Genomic DNA, 24436 nt, shown 5'->3' on the forward strand with positions numbered 1-24436 from the left:
ACGTATCAAACAGGTATACCACATACGAAACTCATTTTTCGGTTATAGCTGTAGAAGTTTTTATTTGACCACTGCAATTTAGGGTTACGCTATTATCAAGCAGAAGCAATACAACATATGAGTGTAATTAAGAGCGAGACGACAATAGACTCTGTTACCTGTTACACGTACTTACAAATATTAGATGCATACAAGTAACTGTAAACATGTAGCATTGTCTCCAATTTTGTAACCTGTTAACAAATCGAGAGTATACACGATACATATAATGCCACGGATTCAAGCTGAATGTGAGCACGAAGGTCGTCACGCCACGGAGAATCACTGAAACAAGTAAAATAACGCCTAAACTTCGGCTGTTCACATACAGAGTGAAATAGAAGCGTGGCTGTGCAAAGTAAGTTAACAAGGCGCAAAGGTAAGAAGGACAGAAGTATGTAACTACAGACTGACTAGTCAGAGCTCTTTTGGGACCAGGCTTTCTGAATTCCTACTAACTACGTGTTCGTGGAGTTCACTGTTCTCCACTGTGAGCTTCCGAGTGCACACACTGTCGCAGGCGCAAGCATCGGCCAGCTATCTTCTGGTTTGGTACGGCACGAAGGGCCCACTCTAGCCACATATAACAAAATACTAAGTGTCAAATTCCCGCGGAACAAACTAACATCTTGGTTCATTTATCCTATCGCAGCACGAGACACGTGGTTCTTAGAACGAAGTACGAACGTCGGTCAACAGAAGCCACAGGGCGGAATGTTAAAAGCTAATTTTAGTTGTTACATGCGATCTCTAGTTGCGACTCGTCACCGAAATCGCAGCAGAACTAGACAACGTGACACACGGTTCTCAGAAAGAAGTACGAACATCGGCCGAACACATGGCACACGCATTTGAGTGTTAAATGGTACTTTAGGTGCTAGTTGCTAAAAGCGACTTCTTGTTGTGACTGAAATTGGTGGTAGATGCTGTAAATTTGCTAATGTGAAAAACTGTGACTTTTCAGTCACAGTGATTTATAAGAGACATGTGATTTCTTGCCCTCGCCTACTGCAGATTGCCGCTGGAAATCGCCCCGCACCTGCCTTCTTACGTGCACAGCACTACAATAAATGTTTATATCATCAGCGGAGCCGGCCGCGGTGGCCGAGCGGTTCTAGACGCTTCAGTCCGGAACCGCGCGACCGCTACGGTCGCAGGTTGGAATCCTGCCTCGGGCACGGATGTGTGTGTGTCCTTAGGTTAGTTAGGTTTAAGTAGTTCTAAGTTCTAGGGCACTGATGACCTCAGATGTTAAGTCCCATAGTGCTCAAAGCCATTTGAACCATTTATCATCAGCGACTCTCGGTGTTTCTTAAATACATTTTCTAGATGACACAGGTTGGCTCCGAACACGCTGCGACGCGACGGTGCGCGTCGCGCGAAACGGGCGGGTGTGTAAACGGCCGTGTGGTGTGTTCAGGCACGGAAGTGGGCGCGGTGCTGACGGCGGTGACGGCCAACGACGTGGACACGAACCCGCCGCTGACGTACAGCCTGGAGGAGCAGCCGGGCGCCGAGGGCTTCTTCAGCGTGGACCGGTTCAGCGGGCGCGTCACGCTCGTGCGCCGCCTCGACTTCGAGCAGCGGCGGCAGTTCCGGCTGCGCGTCGCCGCCTCCGACACGGCGCACCGCGCAGCCACCACGCTCACCGTCTCCGTGTCCGACGTCAACGACAACGCGCCCGTCTTCTCGCGCGCCCACTACGAGGCCACGCTGCCCGGTGAGTGCCGGCCGCCTACTTGCCGCATTCCGCGCAGGGAAAAGTGCAAAAACTGCTTTTCGTGTTTACAGAGGTATAAACGCACAACACAGATTATAAAGCGAAATATTTCAGCAATTCGCTGTGATACTAAATTCTTACAACACTAGATACTATAGATACTAATGTTGATTAGCTTAGCATATTTGAAGTTCTGTGTAGTATTATCAGAAATGGGAGAAATAAAGAAAGAGGAGAAGATTGAAATTGCAGCGACAATAGCTATTCAGAAAGAACAACTTTCAATATAGGACTATGTACAACAAAGTGCTGGGAGAACTGCGCGTGATTGGGGGGGGGGGGGGTGTGGCATTATAATGAAGAGCATTAACAATAACAGTATTACTCGTCGTGCGTGATATTTTAAATTATGTACGTCGCACAGTTGTCATGAGAAGAATTGTAGCCTATAGGAAGGGGAACAGCAGTTCCACTGGTGCAGATGATCTCATCAGAGACGTCTTGCACAACATCGTCGATGCAGTCTGACAGAGAGGGGACGAAATAACAACAGAGGCGTACAACTGCCAGTTGACTCTTCGAAGCGACAGACGTGATAGTCAGTCCGTCTGGTGGTGGCAAGGAGGTGACAAGGTAACTAGAAAGTGGCCATTGTCACAAGGTTCGTCATGTGGTGACCAATGTAGCGAAGCCATGAGTACGGCAGGGCGGCACCGAACTGGGTAGGAGTACCGTCACTGATGACACACAGTTTACTATCAGTAAGAAGATGATGAATAAGAAGGCTCCTACCAGATCAAGTGGTACTCTCCCACAGAAAGTGTTGCACACTGAAGTCCCAAGCAGGAGGAAAGGGGGGGGGGGGCAGTTATTGGATTGAGGTGCCCAGTTCATTGTTAGTAAGCGGCCTGCTGGAGGTAAATGAATATTACAAATAGTGATCGCTGAGGTCGTTCGCAACCACACCGATATTGCTTCCAACTTGGTACGAAGGAGAGTCCACTCACAAAATCTGTGTGAAGCAATGTATAGAGCCATCCAGATGCCGTCTCAGCGGCAGCAGACTTTCGACAGAATTCACGATAAATACGGAGCATACGGGGAATGGTCATTGTTGAAATATGTTTCTCGTAGAGCTATGCAAACTGAAGAATATGAGGAAGCAAGTGTCGTAGTTTTGGCAGGTGACAGTAACGTCCGTTACAGTTCCACTGAATGATCACATTAGAGTTGCCCAGGTAAGATGTAAAAACGCTAGGAAGCCTGGTCATTCCTCAGAGTCACTATCTGTCACCTGGAACCGAATCAATGAGCATTCGTTCGGAATCTGACTGCGTGGGGGAGGGTGGGGGAGAGGTGATCTGGCACCTCCAGGGTCACTGGAGTAGTCTTGTCTCGATTATTCTTCTCCTTCTCCTTCTCCTCCTCATGCTCTCTGTCTTTCTCTTCCTCTTCCTTTGCAGCTTTTGGTGGCTGAGGTTCCTGAAAGGGCCTCTCAAGGCGGGTGCGGGTACAGATGAAGAGTGGGCAGCCCTGGCACCCAAATGCCGCAGTTCCTTCAGCCATTACTTGTCGTCAGGCTTCTGATCCGTGGGCTTCTGGGGAGAGGGTCCAAACAAGCAACCCTGTTGTTTCTGGAGTTGGAAGATGCTTTTGACACCGTTGCCACAGTAATCGCAAGAGAGGACAGTGGATGATCTGGTTGAGAAAAAAACGAGGTAGTGTGGGTGATGGGTGTGACTTCCGTATGATTATGATGTCAACAGGACGCAGGCATTCATATATTTTTGATGCCTCAGTTTATAACAGGTGGTCCAGAGATTTACATTCTTGTATCTAGGTAAACTACTGAGCGATTACAATCATCTTCTATATAGTTGACACACCAAGGCAGTTTTTCATAAGAAATATCTTTGTGCATGATCGTCTGCTGTTTCTGCATTTTGGCTCCGCCATGCAGTGGTATTACAAATGACCACATTGCGCGCATCGGAAGCACTTCATTGGCAGTGAGACTTATGGTTTCATGTCACACATGTACACCATGTCTCTGTATCTATTCTATAACCCTTTTGACCTTTTGGACGCATCAGACAAAATGTACAGTTCATTGCTCAAGATTAGCCTGTAGCTCCTCGTCTGAGAAGAGAGTAAGGTCTCGGTGGAAAATGACTCCTTGGCCCATATTTAAAGTTTTGTATGCAGCAATGATCAGTAGTGTGTCACCCAGACGTTCACATGCCTGAAGAGCTGTAGTTTGTACACCAGAGGATCGTTTAACTAGTAATGATCCATTCCATATTTTCCCCGATGATTCAGCTTTTTCGAATTTATCTTCATTGTGTTCCATAAAAAATAATGGCTTTATTGCATCAGTTCGAGTACATACTAAGTATTGGGTAAATTGTTTCACTCCTAAACATCTGGCTTGTCCCTGTTCCCATGAGGTAGCCAGGGTAGGGGAAGCAGTAGAATTGTAACTGTCCACAATGAACGTTCTATACTCGTCTCATGAGAGGCTCGGATCAGAACGGCGGCTGTTGGTTTGGTTTAATTTGGTTTGTTTCACGTGCAAAACGTCCACCCCAATGCCATCTGTTCAAATCAAGAACTTTCTCCACAAGTGTCATTGACCCATGGGAAAGGTCATCTGGCATGATGACCGTTGCTGGGAATCCTCATGCCCCAAGACGACAGGTATCTCATCGTTGGCATACGTGGGAAGTTAGCTGCTCGGACGTGAGCATTGTAACCCCTGCGGTGTCAGGGGCTGTACCGAAAGGATACATAACGACCCCACCAAATTGTATTGGCTGCCACGTTGGCTTTTAAGCGCATTTACGAGTCTACACAGTTGTTGTCTGCAGATAATCTTGAACACTGCCTACAGTAGACTCTATTTAAGGTGTTCTGCCCCAGTCTGTCACACTTTACAAAAGAATTTGGAGAATGAAGGTCAAACCCAGAAGGGGACCAAAAATTACTTCAGCCAAGAAATGATGTAATGTAAATGACTATGTCGAGAAAGGAAAGCAGAACGTAGGGGATAGCTGGGCCGACATCAAAGGCTGTCATCATGAGAAAGTAAATAAGGAAAGGAAGGCTAGTCTGAGATGAGAGATTTCAGCACAAGAAAGAAAGTAGGTGTTGCAATAGCTTGGGCCCCGTGCTCACCACGCACATATCACAAATCGTAAGATCCCTGAGAGGCTCTTCATGCACGTGTTTTACACACACTTGTGTAATCTCCTGTTTTATACAGACAAGTTTTCGTACCTTATCTGGTCGTTAAGTACTGACACTCTTCTGTAGCAGAATATTTCAAATTCTTCCAGTACCTGACTTGCATGTGGAGGTGTCTCGGTGTGTCGTGAAGGCTCAGTGGTCCTCGAGAGCACTAAAAAGAAAAAAAAGGAGAAACGTAGTTGCAGGAACGCCTTGCTCTTCCATTACGTGATACTAAATTACCTAGGCAAACGTACAGGAAAACAATTGCAAGTTTCCACTACGCTATGAATACAGAGAGGCTCTGAATATCGTAATATCTACGACACTGAAATTAATTCTTAAGAAACAAGTTCAAATACACTTCCTGTCGTCGTCATTTATTTGCTCATTGCAATTTGCTTGAACTACTTACGTTATGTATCATTGCCTACCTGAGCTGAAATTCCGTTTCAAATACCCTGATCTGGATGTGAACACAACATTTATTTACCCCTCTTCCCCACTTCCTTCCTACCTTTTATCTCAAATGTAGACATGTCACACACATCTTGCCTTATTTCACCATCCATATGACAGACTTAATCAAAAACGTTGCTTTTCGAAATATACAGAAATCGCGACCAACCGTATAACAAAGTTGATAGCTGGCATCGACAACTAGAACCGTATGTGACGGAGTGTCCAGCAACGACGCACTGTTTCGTACAGTCTACAGAACTTGCTGTCTCTAAGGACAGCGTGGGCCTTTTACACCACACACAGCAAAAAACCCGATAATGTTTACTGGAATATCAGTAGCTCTCTGTATGTGTCGGAATTCCTCCCAGTGAAAAGAATCGTAGACCACAGTGCTCGTGCACTATAAATGCGGGGCCGATTTTATTTTACTTTACTTTCACTCAGATTCAGAGCGGTGAGCTTCAGTCTCTATGTGTTGGATTATTTCTAGGTTGGAACACGTGCTCCTCGTGCCGTAGTGTTCTCTAAAATGGAGGCTGCCCCAAGTGGGCCGACCGTGGTCCGCCGCCATAAACCACACCGCAATTCGCCACGGCTTGCGTGCTCTAAATTAAAAGCAACACGAATTAACGGTTCTTTTCTCTCTTTCTCCCTCATTTATGCTGAAAGGGCTCACAAATGTCTGCCGCAGTGTTTTACAGCCGCCTAAGCCGACCCAGTCACTTTTCTGCTGTCCCGTTCCAACACTTGGTGCCTTTTATTAATGCTTTTTTTTGTCTTTTCTTTGTCCTGTGTATTCTTATACTTCTTTTTGTTGTCGTTCGTATAGTTAGGAGTAAATCCACGAGAAAAATGAACTATTTTGCTTATCACGATGTAAAAAAGAGCCGCATTTCGCCAACTCTGTTTAACTAATCATCGTCGAGCTCTGCGTATTTTATGTGTGGAACTTTTATTCCTGTTTCAAGTATATTTCTTTATGCCCGTGTGCCCGTTATGTTTCAATAAAAACCTTACTCTTACGCATAGCATCCTTCATTGCAGACGTTGTCAGAAAAAGAGTCCAGTGTTTGATGTCAGTTCTGCTCAATTGCTAACTCGAGATCGACCAACTCCAATTACCAAATCGATGCGCACTCGGTCTTTTTGCAGCGATGTTCTCCCTATTCAACATGGTAATACCAGTGAGATTCTTTACTAGGGATTCTTTCAGCGAGCAGTTCTACTCGAAATAATCCCCGCAAATGCTAATAAAAACTGAAAAATAGCCAATGATCATCTTCCTTCCCCACTTTTTTCCGCCCCAGATTGTGGTCCATCTTGAATGACCTCGACGTCCGCAAGATGTTAACTTTCCCATTTGACCCAGCGGAAACAAGCGGAGTTATTCCTATGACGATAGCACCCTTCAGAAGGAGCAAGATATTGATAATGCCAATGAAAATATCAGTGTACTCTGATGGTTCAAATGGTTCAAATGGCTCTGAGCACTATGGGACTCAACTGCTGTGGTCATAAGTCCCCTAGAACTTAGAACTACTTAAACCTAACTAACCTAAGGACAGCACACAACACCCAGCCATCACGAGGCAGAGAAAATCCCTGACCCCGCCGGGAATCGAACCCGGGAACCCGGGCGTGGGAAGCGAGAACGCTACCGCACGACCACGAGATGCGGGCAGTGTACTCTGAAAAGCGAAGTCTGTTGTCTCCTGGTTTCACCTTTCCAGCCGTTTCATTGACACGTTTGTCTTTTTGTTTTATATCTTCTGCTAAAACACGGTTCGAAATCCACTTGCGAGTATCACTTCTTCTGTTGAAAGCAAACAGGTTCTCTCAGTTCTAAAGAATTTCCAGACTATCTCCTGTTGTATTCTAGGAACCGACCAAATTAACGTACCACATATTTAACACATTAGCCGGCCGCTGTGACCGAGTGGTTCTAGGCGCCTCAGTCCAGAAGCATGCGGCTGCTACGGTCGTAGGTTCGAATCTGCCTCGGGCATGGATGTGTGTGATGTCCTTAGGTTAGGGAGGTTTAAGTAGTTCCAAGTGTAGGGAATTGATGATCTCAGATGTTATGTCCCATAGTGCTTAGAGCCATTTGAACCATTTTAATCCATTCTCCGGAAGCATTAAGGTAGTATTTATTAATGGCTACCATCGTACGGCATAGTTTCACTATTTCTTTTAGTGGCATATTGGTACAATGTGTATGCAGTGCCACATTAAATAGAAAATGGCTCTGAGCACTATGGGACTTAACTTCTGTGGTCATCAGTCCCCTAGAACTTAGAACTACTTAAACCTAACTAACCTAAGGACATCACACACATCCATGCCCGAGGCAGGATTCGAACCTGCGACCGGAGCGGTCACGCGGTCCCAGACTGAAGCGCCCAGACCGCACGGCCACACCGGCCGGCACATTAAATAGAGGAATCACCTCCAACAGCCGCGAGATGCTCTTGTGTTCGCCACTTCATGGTGTTCTCGTAGTTAGCTGCGGTACGATATACTGGGTTTTGTTGTGTGATTCTTCCGGGAAGTATTGCTAGTGTGTATTCGCAACGTATTCAGTATCATGTATCTTGTTAACTCGCGCGGCATATCTTCTTTACCACCATGCAAGTAGAAGAGATTTGTCTAAATCTTTTTCATAACCTAAAAACCATCGACTGTAAACTCTATTGCTCACTCGTAGGTTACTGAATTGATATATGCCGTGTTCAATACTGCGGAACTCAAAAATGGAAATCGAGTTTCCGTCTCATCTCCATAGATGATACTGATAGTGATGGCCATTATGAAGTCGAAAGTTGTCAAGTATTACAAATAGCTATGTGAAGACGAGGCCATCAACGACATGGCAGTTAGTTGCCACGTGGCAATGGCCGAAGAGTAGTCGGCAGACAGTTCGTAAGAATTTAACCGCTTCATGCAGCAGGGAACGTGAGAAGGCTGCATTAATTCATATCGAAACCAGACCATGCATTCTTAAATACTATAACAAATTTTATAAATCATGCTCCATTGTCCCTAATTCACACGGTGGTGACACATAGGGATATGCACAGCTCTGTTTTTGCATACCAGTAAATAAAAAAAATCCTAGAATTCATTCCCTCGTCATAAATAATACACTCTTTTCACTAAGAACAGCAAGTATAAAATCCTTGCTCCAAAGAGCTAAATCTGTTTCGTGCTGACGGAAACTGGAAAGAAAGACCTACCGCGCAGTACTCTTAAGTCTCTCTCGGAGAGCTTCGCCCTTTAAGACACAAGGCCTCATGTACGCCGCACCGAATATCAATTATTGTTTAAACCTTCTCAGTTCGCAGCGAGGGCTGGCTGCCGAACGCAGACGTCTGGCGCCAACGTCCACAGGAGGTAGACTCGTTCGCCTCTGACATATTCTCTCTCTCTGGCCACCACCTCGCCCATCAGCAGGTACCCGACACAAAGGAAACTGCACGGTCAACACGGGGTATGGTAATTTCGTGGAACACGTCAGTCGGCCTCTACGTTGGAAGCAAATAATGTAATAGCTGGGCGTGGACTAGTTTCGGACGTGGCTTCCCAGCGTGGCGGAACATCCGTTCTGTGTCGGGAGTCACTTGCAGCGCGCTGTCGCCATTCAAGTGTAATTACCGGCTAAATTGATGGTACCATCCACTGGTATCGCCTTACGGATCGACGGGTTTGGACCAGTATGATGGAGTAGCGATATTAAACTGAGAAGCGAAAACTGGTTGTTACGTGCGGACTGAACAATTAACTGATTACGAGCAGTGTCGAGAAGGAGATTAACGTTTCCGCCAGCAGCATTTATGACCAACAGCGAGACATTCGCAGGTATCCGATACGCCTCTCGCATTGAATACAAGTACTGTCAACGTAAGTGTCACTTCGTCAGACAGTTATTTCTGCAAATGATCACGGAATCGGTGTTGATTCTCTCTCTCAGTTCGACAGTGAAATTAGCGCTCGCAGATAGCAGCAGAGGCTCCATTTGGGATGGAGAAAGCATCTGGTGGAATGCTTCGGCGTTTCAATTCTGTGAAGCCAGCGAGGAGGTGCAGTGGTTAGCATACTGGACTCGCATTCTGGAGGACGGCATTCAAACCTGCGTCCGGCCATCCAGATTTAGGTTTTCTGTGATTTCCCTAAATCGCTTCAGGCAAATGGCGGGTTGGTTCTTTTGAAAAGGCACGGCTGACTTCCTTCCCCATCTTTCCCTAATCCAATGAGACCGATGACCTCGCTATGTGGCCCCTCCCCCCCCCCCCCCCAAATTAATCAACCAACCAACCATCCAATCAATTCTGTGAAAAAAATTACATCGTACAGTGTGCGTTTATGGGGCTGGTGAGCGAAGCAGACGATGTTGTCGTCTTAGTGCCCTCGTGGCGATTTCTAGTAAAGCCTTAAAAGCAACACAGCACTCGGCCTTGTCATACTATTACGATGAACTAAAATGCCTGTGACTCTGAAACCTGCTGCAAATTATGTATAGTTTGGTTGAATATAGCGTATTACTAGCTCGGTTTCGATCCAGATTGGGAATTATACCAATGTTTTACAAATAAGTCGTATAGGTAACTGTTCGGAATTTATCATACTTGCGTCAGGGAAATTACTTGGCTAGCCGCGTTTAGTCGAAATTCCGTTTCGATAAAACAAATAATGGAGTGCGCGGAGCATCGAGTGAATATTTTTTCTGCCTCCGCGTTGGCTACCTCGCTGCGTGGACTTATCATATCTGCAACTGGCATACGAGCAACAAGCGCCGACTGGCAACACGTAGTTCCCTGGCGGTATTCTCCAGATACTTGTGCCTCAGCCTACTTCACGAAAGGCTCCGCGGCGGACGCATCCGGAGGCAAAGTTGGCGGGCGACCTCGCCGAGAAGCGAACCGCGGTCACTGGCGAGGCTGGTTTCTCGCCTCTGGCGGCCACTCTCGCTTTCGTTTTTGGGCTCGCGGGGCACTTTGCATTGAATCGGTGGCGGCGGCGCGGGACCGCGGCAGGCGGACTCTGGCGCACGCAGACGGCGACGCCGCTCCGAGGACGACGACGCCAGTTAATTAGGCGGGCTCAGCCGACGCCTCGCCACTGCCGCCCTTAATGCGCCACTCGCACTCTATGTAAATAATCTCCGGCGCGGTGACGCAGATTAATGTCTAGGCTCTTCTGCGGACCGAAGAGGTCACGCAGTTTGGTTGATTACGCCGCGGAACATCTCTACTCTGACAGTACGTCGTTAATTGTATCAACTATTACCTGAAGGCTGCAGTCCCTGCTGGATGTTTCTTCTTTGGGCCCTCAATTAGGAGCTGCCCCGAGGACTCAGCGTGGCTCTGCAAGACATAAAGCGTTCACTGTTCCTCTCGATACGTCCTTGCATTTCACGCTGGATACTATCAGAAAAGTTTGAACAACAAAACCTACTTTTTCGCTTCTAATGGTCGTTTCTGCCATATCCCTGAATACTGAACATTCCTCTTGGGACACCAGTATACAAAAATATACGCTCACATTACCTCGGTGTCAAAAAGATTCACTAAAGTCATCGTTGCATCAAACGCCTGTAAAATAGTTCTTATAAAATAGTTCCTTGGACTGAAGGAAATCGTAAAAAACATACTGTTTTTAACGTAAACTCTTGACATGTCTGTTTACATAAGAAACAAACGGTAATCATTCTGTGATGTCAATGAAAATCGGGTAATAACACGAAATCCAAGCAAAGACATAACATGATAACGGTAACTGGAGATATTGTCACGTGGGTCTTCAAAATTTGTACACAACATTCAAGCATTACCTGCCTGCATTGTGGCTTTTATGCTGTGATCGATTACCCAATTGTCTTTGACAGCCGGCCGCTGGTGGCCGAGCGGTTCTGGCGCTACAGTCTGGAACCGCGCGACCGCTACGGTCGCAGGTTCGAATCCTGCCTCGGGCATGGATGTGTGTGTTGTCCTTAGGTTAGGTTAGGTTTAAGTAGTTCTAAGTTCTAGGGGACTTATGACCTCAGCAGTTGAGTCCCATAGTGCTCAGAGCCATTTGAACCATTTGTCTTTGACATCGCAGTATGATTATTGTTGGACTTATCGTGTAAACAGACATCAGCTAATCCAGTATTCAGGTTCGGTAATAGAGTAGGGATTTCTATGAAGTGAGCAGTTGCATACACCAACTTTTTTAAAGGTTGCAACGAAGTGCTACCAACTTAGGTCACAACCACAAAAAACGGTTCTGTGCAACTGCTGGACTTCCTTTGTGGTTGGTCAAGATGTAACTTGATCGCAATCTTGATAAGAGCACGGTGCCTTAATTCCTGTCGGATTTCGATAATCGCCCGAGGCAGCCGGACCCGGTGCAAACACCTCGGAGCTCATGTGATCCAACATTTTCTAGGAGACGTGACGTCAGTCCTAGGTCTTCTATTTCGTCCATGAACTTGCGCGTGTGTTGGATGATGCTATCCTCGATCGATGGTTGGTTAAGCTCTTCATCTAGATCACGGATTCTTTCCCGCCTAAGCGCCTCAAGAATGAGTCGAAGACATCTATTTTGCAGAGTCCGGATGGTTTTCAAATTAGAGGGCCTGGCTGTCCCTCACATGGAACAACCATATAAAATGACTGGGAAGGCTGTTGCCCTGTAAAGACGAAGTTTCGTATTGACGTTCATCTGCGAGCTGGCCAGTAGGGGGCGTAGTTTGCAGATGAGCCGTGAAATCTTCATCCTCTTATCCTGTACATGCGGTTCGAAATGTAACTCATTGTCGAATGTGCTCCCAAGGTACTTGACGTGATTGCTCCAAGGGATTTCCTGATGGTGAAGAATCAGCTGTCTGTCAAATCCGGGCGGCGTCGAGTGAAGATCATCGCTCTCGTCCTGTCTGCATTGACAGTACCTGCATTTTCGTTGGCCCAGTGTTCTATAATGGAGAGATGACGTTTTAGGCGAGCGATGACCGCGTTGACCCTTCGGCTACTGGTCAGCAAGACGGTGTCGTCCGCGAATTGGGCAATCACCACCCGAGGCAATAGCGGGATGTCATTGACACAGATGGCAAAGAGTAGTGGAGAAAAGACAGAACCTTCAGGGATGCCGTCTGTGAGAACCTTGAGGCTAGGGCGTTGCCTATCGATCTTCACTAGTATACGCCTATTGTGCCAAAAGCTGTCGATGATCTTAAGGCCGTAGTCCGGGAGTAGTTGTAAGTTCGCCAGTTTACGTGGTAACTGCAGAACAGGTATTTTGTCGCCTACATACATTGGCTCCTAGAGTCACGTGACAATGCTGCGGCGCAAGGTTTGTCCGTAACGGTTCTGCAGATTTCGAATGTCGTTACCTAGCTAGTACAGACAGATCCCGTTCAAAGGTACCGTGGATTTTGTGTAAACATTTTATAATCTTTTTAACGATTTGGTGTTTCGATATTTGGAATGAAATTGGCTGAAGTGCTTTTTTACACGTTCATTTAATGGCACAAGCGTCCGTGAAGGTGTGCGGAGTGTCTAGACTCGCTACCCCCATCCTGCTGCTGCATGTTCCAATGAACCGAAGGCAGTTCTATATCCGTGCGTGGAACGGCACGCGATGTCGTACGAATGCTTACGATAGAAGCCGAAACGTTCCTCCACACGCGTGCCTCCGAGACGTAAAGCACCTATGCACTTATAGTGCTCTTGCGCCGCACTGACAAAGTGATTTCGAGAAGAAAGAAGGCGCAACACGGCAACTTGGTACAAAACATGCGCAAGTGTTTTAATTGAACAACATGAACTGAAGCCGTGGCTTTCTGGCATCAGAAATGAAGATTATGACAAAAGGGACAAACGCGTTAGGGCATTATACGAAATATGCCGCACGTTAGAAGACTGTTGCCGCAGAGAAAGGCATGCCATTAAGACATCGAAGGGAAATGGTACAGGCAGTGAGCCTGTTTACGTACCAGAAGTATAGGTTTTTACAGACCTCTGTTGACCAGTGTCCGTTAACTCCTCAGAAGTAATAATTGGCTGCTTCCAAAGTTTCTGTTGAACGTACTCTATTACGAATTGGCAGTTATCTTCGCTCAATTTCAATTTCGAAACGAATGTTCGTCCTCTAAAAGTCTAAAAGAAGGTACTTTTCCGAAGAAATGTCAGACGTCCTCTCTCTTCTGTCTCTTCATCTACTTTTTTTTCAGCGGTAATGGTTCATTTCGTGCTTTTCACTGCCAGTGTATACAGGGTGAAAATTAATAAAACCGACAAACCGCAGGGAGGGATTCCGTACTGAAAATGGAGGAGAAAAGGTCCAATAAACATGTGTCCGGAAACGAATCGTTGGCACGGTAGATGGCGCTGACAGATGAAAGTTCCTCTGACGACGTGTCGTGTTCCTCGTGTGTTGCAGGCTGTGTGATTAACGCAGCGTACCGTAAGCACCACAATAGTCTGACACGCACATCGCGAAGAAGCCGAGCCGGCCGATGTGGCCGAGTGGTTCTAGGCGCTTCAGTCCGGAACCGCGCGACCGCTACAGTCGCAGGTTCGAATGCTGCCTCGGGCATGGATGTGTGTGATGTCCTTAGATTAGTTAAGTAGTTCTAAGTTCTAGGGGACTGATGACCTCAGATGTTAAGTCCCATAGTGCTCAGAGCCATTTGAACCAGTTTTTGAAGGAGCCGAGATAGTGTTTTCCTACGGCCAAGCAGTTAGCAACGGTCGATAGTCAGCACGGCTAAATCAAAACAAGTCCCCTCACAGACACCAACGGCACCACACAACATTTCAGGCCCTTTTTGGGCGTTTGTGTGCTCACATTTCAGACAGACGAACGTGCAGGGAGACGGCGGACTGTGCGTGCGCCAGATTTGGGGGACACAGTTCTGAAGAATATTGAAACGAACCCTAGTACAAGCTCCAGGCAAGTGGCCCGCCAAAGTGGTGTACTCCAAAGTGCGGCAATTCGTGATGTGTCGCTTGAACGCGTGCATTGCATCACAAGGAGACCACTTGGAACACCTGTTGTGAAGTGGATGCTAAGCACCTCTGTACTGGGCTCCGGGACTATTTGTCGTCGCTGCACACACACCGTCCATTTACGGACACGTGCTGATAGCACCTTTTTTTCATCCGTTTCCATCAGGAATCAGTGCCTGCGGTTTTGTTAAAGTCCACTCTGTATAATGAATAGAAGGCAAGAATGAAGTAAGCAACGCCACGAAAACTTGCCCTCTGTGCACGCAGTCGTGATGTGTGACCGTTGCGGGCAGCCGCGCGTGTTAATACGACCGCTCCGGGACGGGGAGGTTTGCCGGTTCCGGATCGAATCCATCCGGCAAGCTTAACGGCGAGGGGTCGGCGTGCAGGCCAGCCCCGATGTGGTTTTTCGGCCGTTTCTTCTCATCCCACTGTGTGAATACCGGGCAGGTTACCGTGTTTCGCCTCAGATACACGCTTCGCCAGCATTTTCACAAATTTGGCAACTAGAATTTACTCTGTATGGAGACAGACTGTGTGAATGGGGGAGGGGGGGGGGGTGATGACTTTAGCTTTTTGGTCTCCTTAATACTTGCTCGGCATCTGATGTGCGCTTTGTGGCGCGTCTAATCGAGCACGACTTTTCCCGTTCGCTCTAGCGCGCACTTTGTTGTTCGCTTTAAGTAAATGTAGATGGGTACTTAAACTTTGAAGAGGTATAGGCGAGGGCGCTTCGCGACAAATTTCACAACGCAGCTGTCGCTATTTTGTTATGGCTGCAGCTATTGTTTTGGGCTCTATGGAGGTACCGACGCAGATGACACGGGCTGCCCTGTTTCAGACGTGAGCGAGCCGTCGCGCGCGCTGCTGACGCTGAGCGCGACGGACGCGGACTCGGGGCAGAACGCGGCGGTGCGCTTCTCGCTGGCGGCGGCGGCGCGCGGCTTCTCGGTGGACGAGGCCCGCGGCACGCTGTACGCCAACGGCAGCGCGGCGCCCGCGGCGCCACACGTGACGCTCGTCGTGGCCGCCACCGACGCCGGCCGGCCGCCGCTGTCCGCCGTCGCCGCCGTGCGCGTCAGCATCTCGCGGGGCTCCGGCGGCGGCCCGCGCTTCGCCCAGGACGAGTACCGGTGAGTCGACGGCTGGAGCCGTGCTCTGGCGAGGTCTGTAAATACAGCCCAGTGTGGGACATAATATTGTCTCTGTTGGTGTCTTCTGTCCGAAGACTGGTTTGTTGCGGCTCTCCACGCTAGTCCATCCTAACAAGGGAACCTCCCCATCGCACCCCCCTCGGATTTAGTTATAAGTTGGCACAGTGGATAGGCCTTGAAAAACTGAACACAGATCAATCGAGAAAACAGGAAGAAGTTGTGTGGAACTATGAAAAAATAAGCAAAATATACAAACTGAGTAGTCCACGCGCATCATAGGCAACATAAAGGACAATGTGAGCCAAGGAGCGCCGTGGTCCGGTGGTTAGCGTGAGCAGCTGCGGAGCGAGAGGTTCATGGTTCAAATCTTCCCTCGAGTGAAAAGTTTATTTACTTCATTTTCGCAAAGTTATGATCTGTCCGTTCGTTCATAGACGTCTCTGTTCACTGTAATAAGTTTAGTGTCTGTGTTTTGCGACCGCACCGCAAAACCGTGCGATTAGTAGACGAAAAGACGTGCCTCTCCAATGGGAACCTTGTTATTGAAGTCGCGAGCTATATTTGCTGGATTCATATTGCCCACGGAATACATCTCACGTATTTAATGCACTCTCGTCCAAACTGCCAGCCAGCCAGCCAGCCAGGGAGCCTCGTTAGCAGGAATACTCTCTCTTCCGTGCGCTGTAGTCGACTGACGTCGTGTGTTTCAATGTTTGTTTAGGTGTAGCGTCCCCATTCTACGGCGCAGTTACCTCGCATCGGACAGACGGACAGGTCTGAAAATAAAAAACTAAAATTTTCACTCGAGGGAAGAGTTGAACCAAAAACCTCTCGTTCCGCTGCTGCTCACGCTAACCACGGGACCACGGCGCTCCATAGCTCACGTTATCCTTGATGTTGCCTATGTTGCGCATGGACTACTCAGTTTGTATATTTTGCTTATTTTTTCATAGTTCCACACTTCTTCCTGTTTTCTCGATTGATCTGTGCCAACTTATAACTAAATCTGAGGGGGGTGCGATGGGGAGGTTCCCTTGTAAGCAAGACCTGTTTACCTGCGATTAGCTACTGCAACCCATGTGCATTTGAACATGTTTTTACTGTATTCACCTCTCCTTCTGCGTTTTTTACACCCACCCTCCCCTCACGTCCATCCGCTACTAAATTCGTGACTCCCAGATGTCTCACAATGTGTCCTATCAACCGATCATTTATTTTAACCGAGTTGTGCCACAACTCTATTCAGCACCTCTTCATTAGTTACTCGGTCCACTCGTCCAATCTTCAGCATTCTTGTCTAGCGCCACATGCGGTTGTGCATTCAGTTTACAAAGGGAATTGCTTACAAATCTCTCGTGGGACTGATTCTGCACTATTGCTCAAGTGTGTCGGACCCGTACCAGTAGGACTAACAGCGGATTTTGAACGTAATACAGAGAAGGGCAGCACGAATGGTCACACATTTGTTTCATCCGTCGGAAAGTCTCACAGAGATACTGGAGACACTGAACTCCCGCACTCTTGAAGACAGACGTAAACTATCCCGAGAAAGTCTACTAACAAAGTGTCGAGAGCCTGCTTTAAACGATGACACTAGGAATACACTACAACCTCCTACGTATCGCTCGCATAACAGTCGTGAGGATAACGTTAGAATAATTAGGGTTTCGTGCGTGAATGGAACGAGAAGAAACCCTAACAATTTGTACAATGGGACGTGCCCTTTGCTATCCACATCACGGTGCTTTATGGAGTATGGATGTAGATGTAAATTTCAAAGGCTTATATCCTCTTCTTGTCTGAACTGCACATAGTACGCGTTTCACATCCGTACAACGCTACACTCCCGGAAAATACCTTCAGTAAATGCGTACCTTACGAGCTATGAGCACTTCTTCACCTTCTCTACTGTAAAACGCATCTCTTCTGCGGAACGAGTGCTCATAGCTCCTAACGTATGCGTTTATGAGTACACTTCTACTAGGAACTTTTCTCTTGTTTTGGGCTGTACTAACACCTCTCAAAATATGGGAACCCGAGAGCTTCTAGTGCAAGAGAGTTGTTTCACAATATCTACGATGAAGAAGTCCTCATACCTCTTAAGGTATGCAATTTAGAGCCCATCTTTACTGCACTTTTTTGCTTCTAATGATCGTTCCTGTCATATCTCTGAATATCGACAATTCTTGCTGGGATACCTTATACAAAGGAATCAAACGATACACGAGAATGTCTTGTATTTATGAAATGATACTTAGGTTTACATTCTCAACGCTTTCAAGATTCCACTTCTACGTCTCCTGTTAAAATGCAGAGCTTACGAGAATTACCATCGGAAGTGTCTGTACAAGATACCTCCCTCCTTCCAGCAAAAATAGCAACAACTGCTATGTGGACATGAAAGCTTTTTCGTTGAAGGACATGGTTTCCGAGACGTGCATGGAGGCATTCCGTCTGCCCTCCGAATTTTAACGTGTGAACTGTTCAGTTAATTGACGTTATCAAAAGTGGACACACTTGTCCTCAAGCGTTATACGCAATTCTTATTTGTAGAAAATACATTTATTGCTGTTTCATCATCTTAAGCTGACCGGTTTCGGACAGTGTCACCCATCTTCAGATCTCTTTAACTGTCTTCACATAAATGACGAATGGGCTCTAATCTTGTGTTTACAATATTACACGGCTAAAAACTTTTCTGTCCAGTTACAATAAAGTAGTCGTGTACATACCATTTCTCGTAGTTACAGAATTACTGACTTCAGAAACACACTTTAGAACGCTACTTCCGTCCCAGACTCATAGGTCCCCTCCAACAGCTATTTAGGAGGATTGGGGAAGACCATGTCACCTTGTTGTGTTGCGTTCTGAGCGACTGTGCTAACAAGAAACGAATTTATTGAATGCGGGTGACGTGAGAGCGGTGTGTGCTTGCGTGCAGGGTCCACGTTCGGGAGGACGCGCCGGCCGGGACGACGGTGGCGCGGGTCGCCCCGCCAGAGGGTGCCTCCAGCGTCGTCTTCTCCATCGTCGACGGCGACGAGGACGGCATCTTCCACGTCACCAGGTGAGCCGCGCCGCGCCGCGCCTGCCGCCCCTAACTCTGTCTGCCTCCTCCGTACTGTGTCTCACTTCGTGTATTCCTTTGCTCTGTGCACGCTTACTGCTCCACTATCGGACGGAACTATACGGTGAGTTACGCCCTGCTGCATTACGGCTCTAGTTGAGCGAGATTGTGTCCATACGTCTCCGCATATACCGGGCAGGTTGGTGGGAGATTGGGGGGGGGGGGGGGGGGGGAAACATCGCGCGCGTGCGCCAGCGTAGCAGCATGTGTGTAGTCTGCCTGGAGTATGTGTGTGTGTGTGTGTGTGTGTGTGTGTGTGTGTGTGTGTGTGTGTGTGTGTGTGTGTGAATATGTGCGCGCAAGTCTACATGCCTCTAGCGCCATTAGTAACAAGCCGCTGGCTGAACGTTTTTGCGAGTGCCGGCCATTGCATTCTCGAGTCGGTTGCTACACGCGGTAACTATGTGGGGCCGTTCTTGCGCAGAGCCGGCGAGCGACTGATGTTTCTCACGCACCTCCTCCGCCATAGTCCCCGCCTGCCTGCTTTCACTTTATGTACTCACAATGGTTACGAAGGTAGCACCTGGCGTAAATTTCACGCTTCCCACAGTAGTTACTTCGTCGGGGACGTCGTCTGAGACCCAAAAGATTGCGCCTGCAATTTGAAACCGGTACGTCCTTCCATTAAGCGAGAGCGTCGCTAGGGAATCCGCTGTTATGCGGACGCACTATTCCGCTGATGCAAATTGTAACATTGTTGCAGCCTTTTCTGCGTCTGATGGAGTGTAGGTAATGGACTGTTGTAGTTCTCGTGTGCATAGGAAAAACGCCGCAGTGCATCTTTTAGTTTGTTTCATCCGCAGTGTGTAGCAGAACCTGTTGCGTAGGCCACTTCTCTTCTTACGTCTCTAAACGCCGATGTCGGTTAACTCACTATGTGGCCGTATCTCTTACAAGTAAGGGTCCCTGGCCTGATAGTGAGAATATGTTATCGATTTAGCAGGTTTGCAACTATCCCCTCGGAATCTTCAACTGTAGAATTTAATACAGACGCATCGGACGCTGTACGGTGAGCATTACTTACCACCCAATATTTACTCGTGTTGTAAGATACCAAAGAAGAAGAAATCACTTGCTTGGAAATATGTTTCGTCAACACTGAGGTTTGACAGACCAAATAGACATTCGAAGCGGCTCGTTTACTCTCAGACACGGTGAGAGAACGAATCATCGAAGTTTTTATAAAGAGTTTACGCCAAGAGTTATTTATTTTATGTCCTTTAGCCATAGCTAGGTCATTATACACGTACACTCACGAGCCAAAACAAGTTGTCGGTCCATCAAGCGATTCTGCTTGCCATGTATTCGAGAACTACTTGGCATTTTCCGGAAGGATAAGGCACCGGACGTCTTACGCACAGATCACGCAGATTCGTAAATTGTGGGCCGGTGATTTGCATTAAGCAGGTTGCTCGCAATAATGTTCACGTAGTCCACGTGCCTCCGATTACTGCCACAGATCCCACGAAGCCCAGACGAATGCCACCATAGCAGAGTACTGTATCCATTGGCCTGCGATCGTGGCGCAGTGTATGTTTCGAGCAACTGCTCAGCTGGACACTACCAGCGACTTGGTGTAACAAGAAATGTGATTGGTCCGACCACGCGACCCACGGTCCACTCTCGATGATTCAATGTGCACGGTATCGTAACCGTATCGTTTCCTCAACCTGGGATCACGTACGGGTCGTGCGTGTGCTGTGGAGCTCACGTTGAACGGTAAGCTCCGAAACACTTGTGCCTGCAGCAGCAGTGTACCCTGTCATCGGACCTGCCACAGATGGCCGCGTATCCTGTTTTACAGAGCGCGCAGGTCTCCAGCTTCGTCGTTCCGTGATAAGACTCGGACGTCCTACAACTTGTCGCCTACTCGTGGTTTCAACGACGCTCAACCACTTTCCGTAGATGCTCACGACAGCACCAAGCGAAAAGCCCACCGGCTTCGCAGTTTCCGAGACGCTTGTTGCCAGGCACCAATCCGTAACAATCTGCCTGTTGCCAAAGTCAGTAATGTCAGTACGGTCACTGCAATGATTACCCATTCGTCTCTGCTCAGCTCGTTCTTCCCTTACAACGTCACGTGTCCACAACTTCACCAAGAGGCATTACATTCAATCTCGCGATGTGGAGTGATACCGTTGTTTATATAAAACGTCATCTTTCCTTTTCCAGCATCTGATAAATGAATGTTACTCTTCAAAACAGTCTTTTAGTTGTATCTTAATGTGACGTAACGTATTCCTTCGTCTGTTGTGATACGGTTGTGGAATTAACCAAACGAGTTGGTCCTTGATGAGACCTATTATCCTGTTACAGTCTTTAGTTGGTGCAGATCAGTTCGTGATAGCAAAATATAGGGGAAAGTATTACAACTTGTACAGAAACCAGATGGCAGTTATAAGAGCCCAGGGGTATGCAAGGGAAGCAGTGGTTAAGAAGGGAGTGAGACGGGGTTATAGCCTATCCCCAATGTTATTCAATCTGTCCATAGAAAAAGCAATAAAAGAAACCGAAGAAAAGTTTGGAGTAGAAATTAAAGTTCAGGGAGAAGAAATACAAACTTTAAGGTTTGCCAATGACTTTTTTTAGATGACTTATAATCCTGTCAAGACGGCAAAGGACTTGGAGGAGCAGTTGAACAGAATGCGCAGAGTGCCTTGAAAGGAAAATATAAGAGGAACATCAACAAAAGGAAAAGAAGGATAACGGAATGGAGTCAAATTAAATCAGAGGATTCTAAGAGAATCAGATTAGGAAACGACACACTTGAAGTAGTAGGCGAGTTTTGCTATCTGGGCAGCAAAATAACTGATGACGGTCGAAGTAGAAAGGATAGACCGGTAGTGGCAAGAAAAGCGCTTCTGAAGAAATTTTTTAACATCGAATATAGATTTTTAGCGTTGGCAAGTCTTTTCTGAAGCTTTTTGTATGTAGTGTTGCCACGTATGGAAGTGAAACGTGGACGATAAACTGTTTAGACAGAAAGAGAACAGAAGCTTTGGAAATGTAGTGCTACAGAAGACTACTGAAGATTAGATAGGTCGTTCACGTATCTAATAACGAGGTACTGAATAGAATTAGGGAGACAAAAACTTTGTGGCACAACTTGACCAAAACAAGGGATCAGTTGATAGGACACATTCTGAGACATTGAGGGGTCGCCAACTTAGTATTGCAGGGACGTTTGGGGCGTAAAAATCGTCGAGGGAGACCAAGAGACGATTACAGTAAACAGATTCAGAAGGAAGTAGGTTGCAGTAGTTATTCGGAGACGAAGAGGCTCGCACAGGATAGAGTAGCATGGAGAGCTTCATCAAACCAGTCTTCTGACTGAAAACCACAACAACAACAACGACAGCATTAAAATGGTTTCAACATTCGAAATATGGATTTCTTACAGGAATCCCGAAATACAAAATCGGGAGGTTTGTGTGAGACAAAAATGGAATTACATCAATACAAATTTTGGTCAGAGTCGATGAGGTTGTTATTAGGTATCACGATCGACTTTGCTTCAACAATCGATTGTGGAATTATATCACTATTTGGAGTCTGTTTTCTGTACAATTTGTAGATAACCTTTCACTTACTGTGGCAGCGCTCGTTAATTGTGCATTCGACGTGCTCTTAACAATGTGTCTGGTGCGGTACAGTCCGAGCGGCGACGTGGTGCTGCTCAAGAGGCTGGACCGCGAGTCGGTCGACTCGTACTCGCTGCGCGTGGCGGCGGGAGAGCGCGGCGCGCCCTCCGAGAACGGCACGGAGGCGGGCGCGTCGGTGCTGGTGCTGGTGACGGTGGGCGACGCCAACGACAACGCGCCCGCGTTCGGCGGCACGGACGCGCGCGGCGGCTACGAGGCGTCGGTGAGCGAGGCGGCGCCCGTCGGCCGGCCCGTGGTGCGCGTGCGCGCCGCCGACGCTGACCAGGCGGGCGGCCCCAACGCAGACCTCACGTTCGAGATCACGTCGGGCGACGACGCCGGCCTGTTCGCGCTGGACGCGCGCTCCGGCGAGGTCACCGTCCAGCGGCCGCTCGACTACGACGTCGGACCCGCCGTCTACAACCTGGTACGTCGCTGCCCGACTTACTCTTGCGCGTATTACCTCTCTGTCATACTCTGTCGCTGACATTCACGTCACTTTCCATTTTGTTTACGAATATAAGAAGAGCAACTGTCGTAATTACCTTACACTGCCTATGTGAACAATGTCAGTCACGGCCACATTCCTTAAACTGACTCTGCCAGGGGTAAATTACGTCATACAAAGCTAAAAAGCAATTTTTTAAATCTCTTACATACATCGGCCCAGTTCGTGGCTCTGTGTTCCTTTTCCAAAGAAAACGAGAGGTCGTCGAACTTTCGAAAGACAGCTGGTTAACGGCGACGGTGCAGAAACCTCATTAAGACTGGAGAAAGTTAAGTTCCCAGAGCCTAAGAGGAAAACGAGAAAGTTTCGTGTAACAAACAGCTTGATGCTTAATGTAAAATCTCCAAGATTATTCCGAATACAGACGCCTGTTTGAATGTGTACGAGTCCACTGCATGGCCCTGTCACCACGAAAAAAAGAATAAAATACCGAAGCTCACAACAGTTTCAGAAGTAGTTGTACATCCTTCTTCGTACGCAACTAATTGGCACTGAAGTGCTGTGATGATGATGATAGCAGAAGATATGGGTAAATAGAGAAACTGACAGGGCGGCACAATGTGTACTGAAGAGCCAAAGAAACTGGTACACCTGCCTAATATCTTGTAGGAGCCCCGCGAGCACACAGAAGTGCCGCAACACGACGTGGCATGGACTCGACTAATATCTGAAGTAATGCTGGAGGGAACTGACACCATGAATCCTGCAGGGCTGTCCGTAAATCCGTAAGAGTTCGAGGGAGTGGGGATCTCTTCTGAATAGGACGTTGCAAGGCATCCCAGATACGCTCAATAATGTTCGTGACTGGGGAATTTGGTGGCCAGCGGAAGTGTTTAAACTCAGAAGAGTGTTCCTGGAGCCACTCTGTAGCAATTCTGCACGTGTGGGGTGTCGCATTGTCCTGCTGGAATTGCCCCAGTCCTTCGGAATGCACAATGGACATGAATGGATGCTGGTGATCACACAGGATACTTACGAACTTGTCACCTGTCAGAGTCCTAGACGTATCAGGGGTCCCGTATCACTCAAACTGCACACGCCCCACACAGTTCAGAGCCTCCACCAGCTTGAACAGTCTCCTGCTGACATGCAGGGTCCATGGATTTATGAGGTTGTCTCCATACTTGTACACGTCCATCCGCTAGATACGATTTGAAACGAGACTCATCCGAACAGGCAACATGTTTCCAATTATCAACAGTCCAACGTCGGTGTTGACAGGCCCAGGCGAGATGTAAAGCTTTGTGTCGTGCAGTCATCAAGGATACACGAGTGAGCCTTCGGCCTCGAAAGCCCGTATCGATGATGTTTCGTTGAATCGTCCGCACATTGACACTTGTTGATGGCCGAGCACTGAAATCTACAACAATTTACGGAAGGGTTGCACTTTTGTCTCGTTGAACGATTCTCTGCAGTCGTAGTTGTTCCCTTTCTTGCAGGATCTTTTTCCGGCCGCAGCGATGTGGGAGATCTGATGTTTTACCGGATTCCTGATATTCACGGTAAACTCGTGAAATGAAATGGTAGTACGTGGAAATCCCCACTTCATCGTTACCTCGGAGATGCTGTGTGTCCC

At 47.6% G+C, this 24436-nt stretch overlaps 1 protein-coding gene across 1 annotated transcript in view; it reads left to right on the top strand.

The window, feature by feature from the left end:
- Positions 1–24436, top strand: part of LOC124803270 (protein dachsous) — a 334804-nt gene that overhangs the window by 297380 nt on the left and 12988 nt on the right. Inside the window, exons 21-24 of the mRNA XM_047264453.1 lie at positions 1460–1759; positions 15272–15563; positions 18526–18651; positions 22365–22779. Coding sequence (XP_047120409.1) covers positions 1460–1759; positions 15272–15563; positions 18526–18651; positions 22365–22779 — 1133 coding nt within the window. The remainder of the gene's footprint in view (positions 1–1459; positions 1760–15271; positions 15564–18525; positions 18652–22364; positions 22780–24436) is intronic.

The sequence above is a fragment of the Schistocerca piceifrons genome, chromosome 6, assembly GCF_021461385.2.
Source record: "Schistocerca piceifrons isolate TAMUIC-IGC-003096 chromosome 6, iqSchPice1.1, whole genome shotgun sequence".
Lineage (NCBI taxonomy): Eukaryota > Metazoa > Arthropoda > Insecta > Orthoptera > Acrididae > Schistocerca > Schistocerca piceifrons.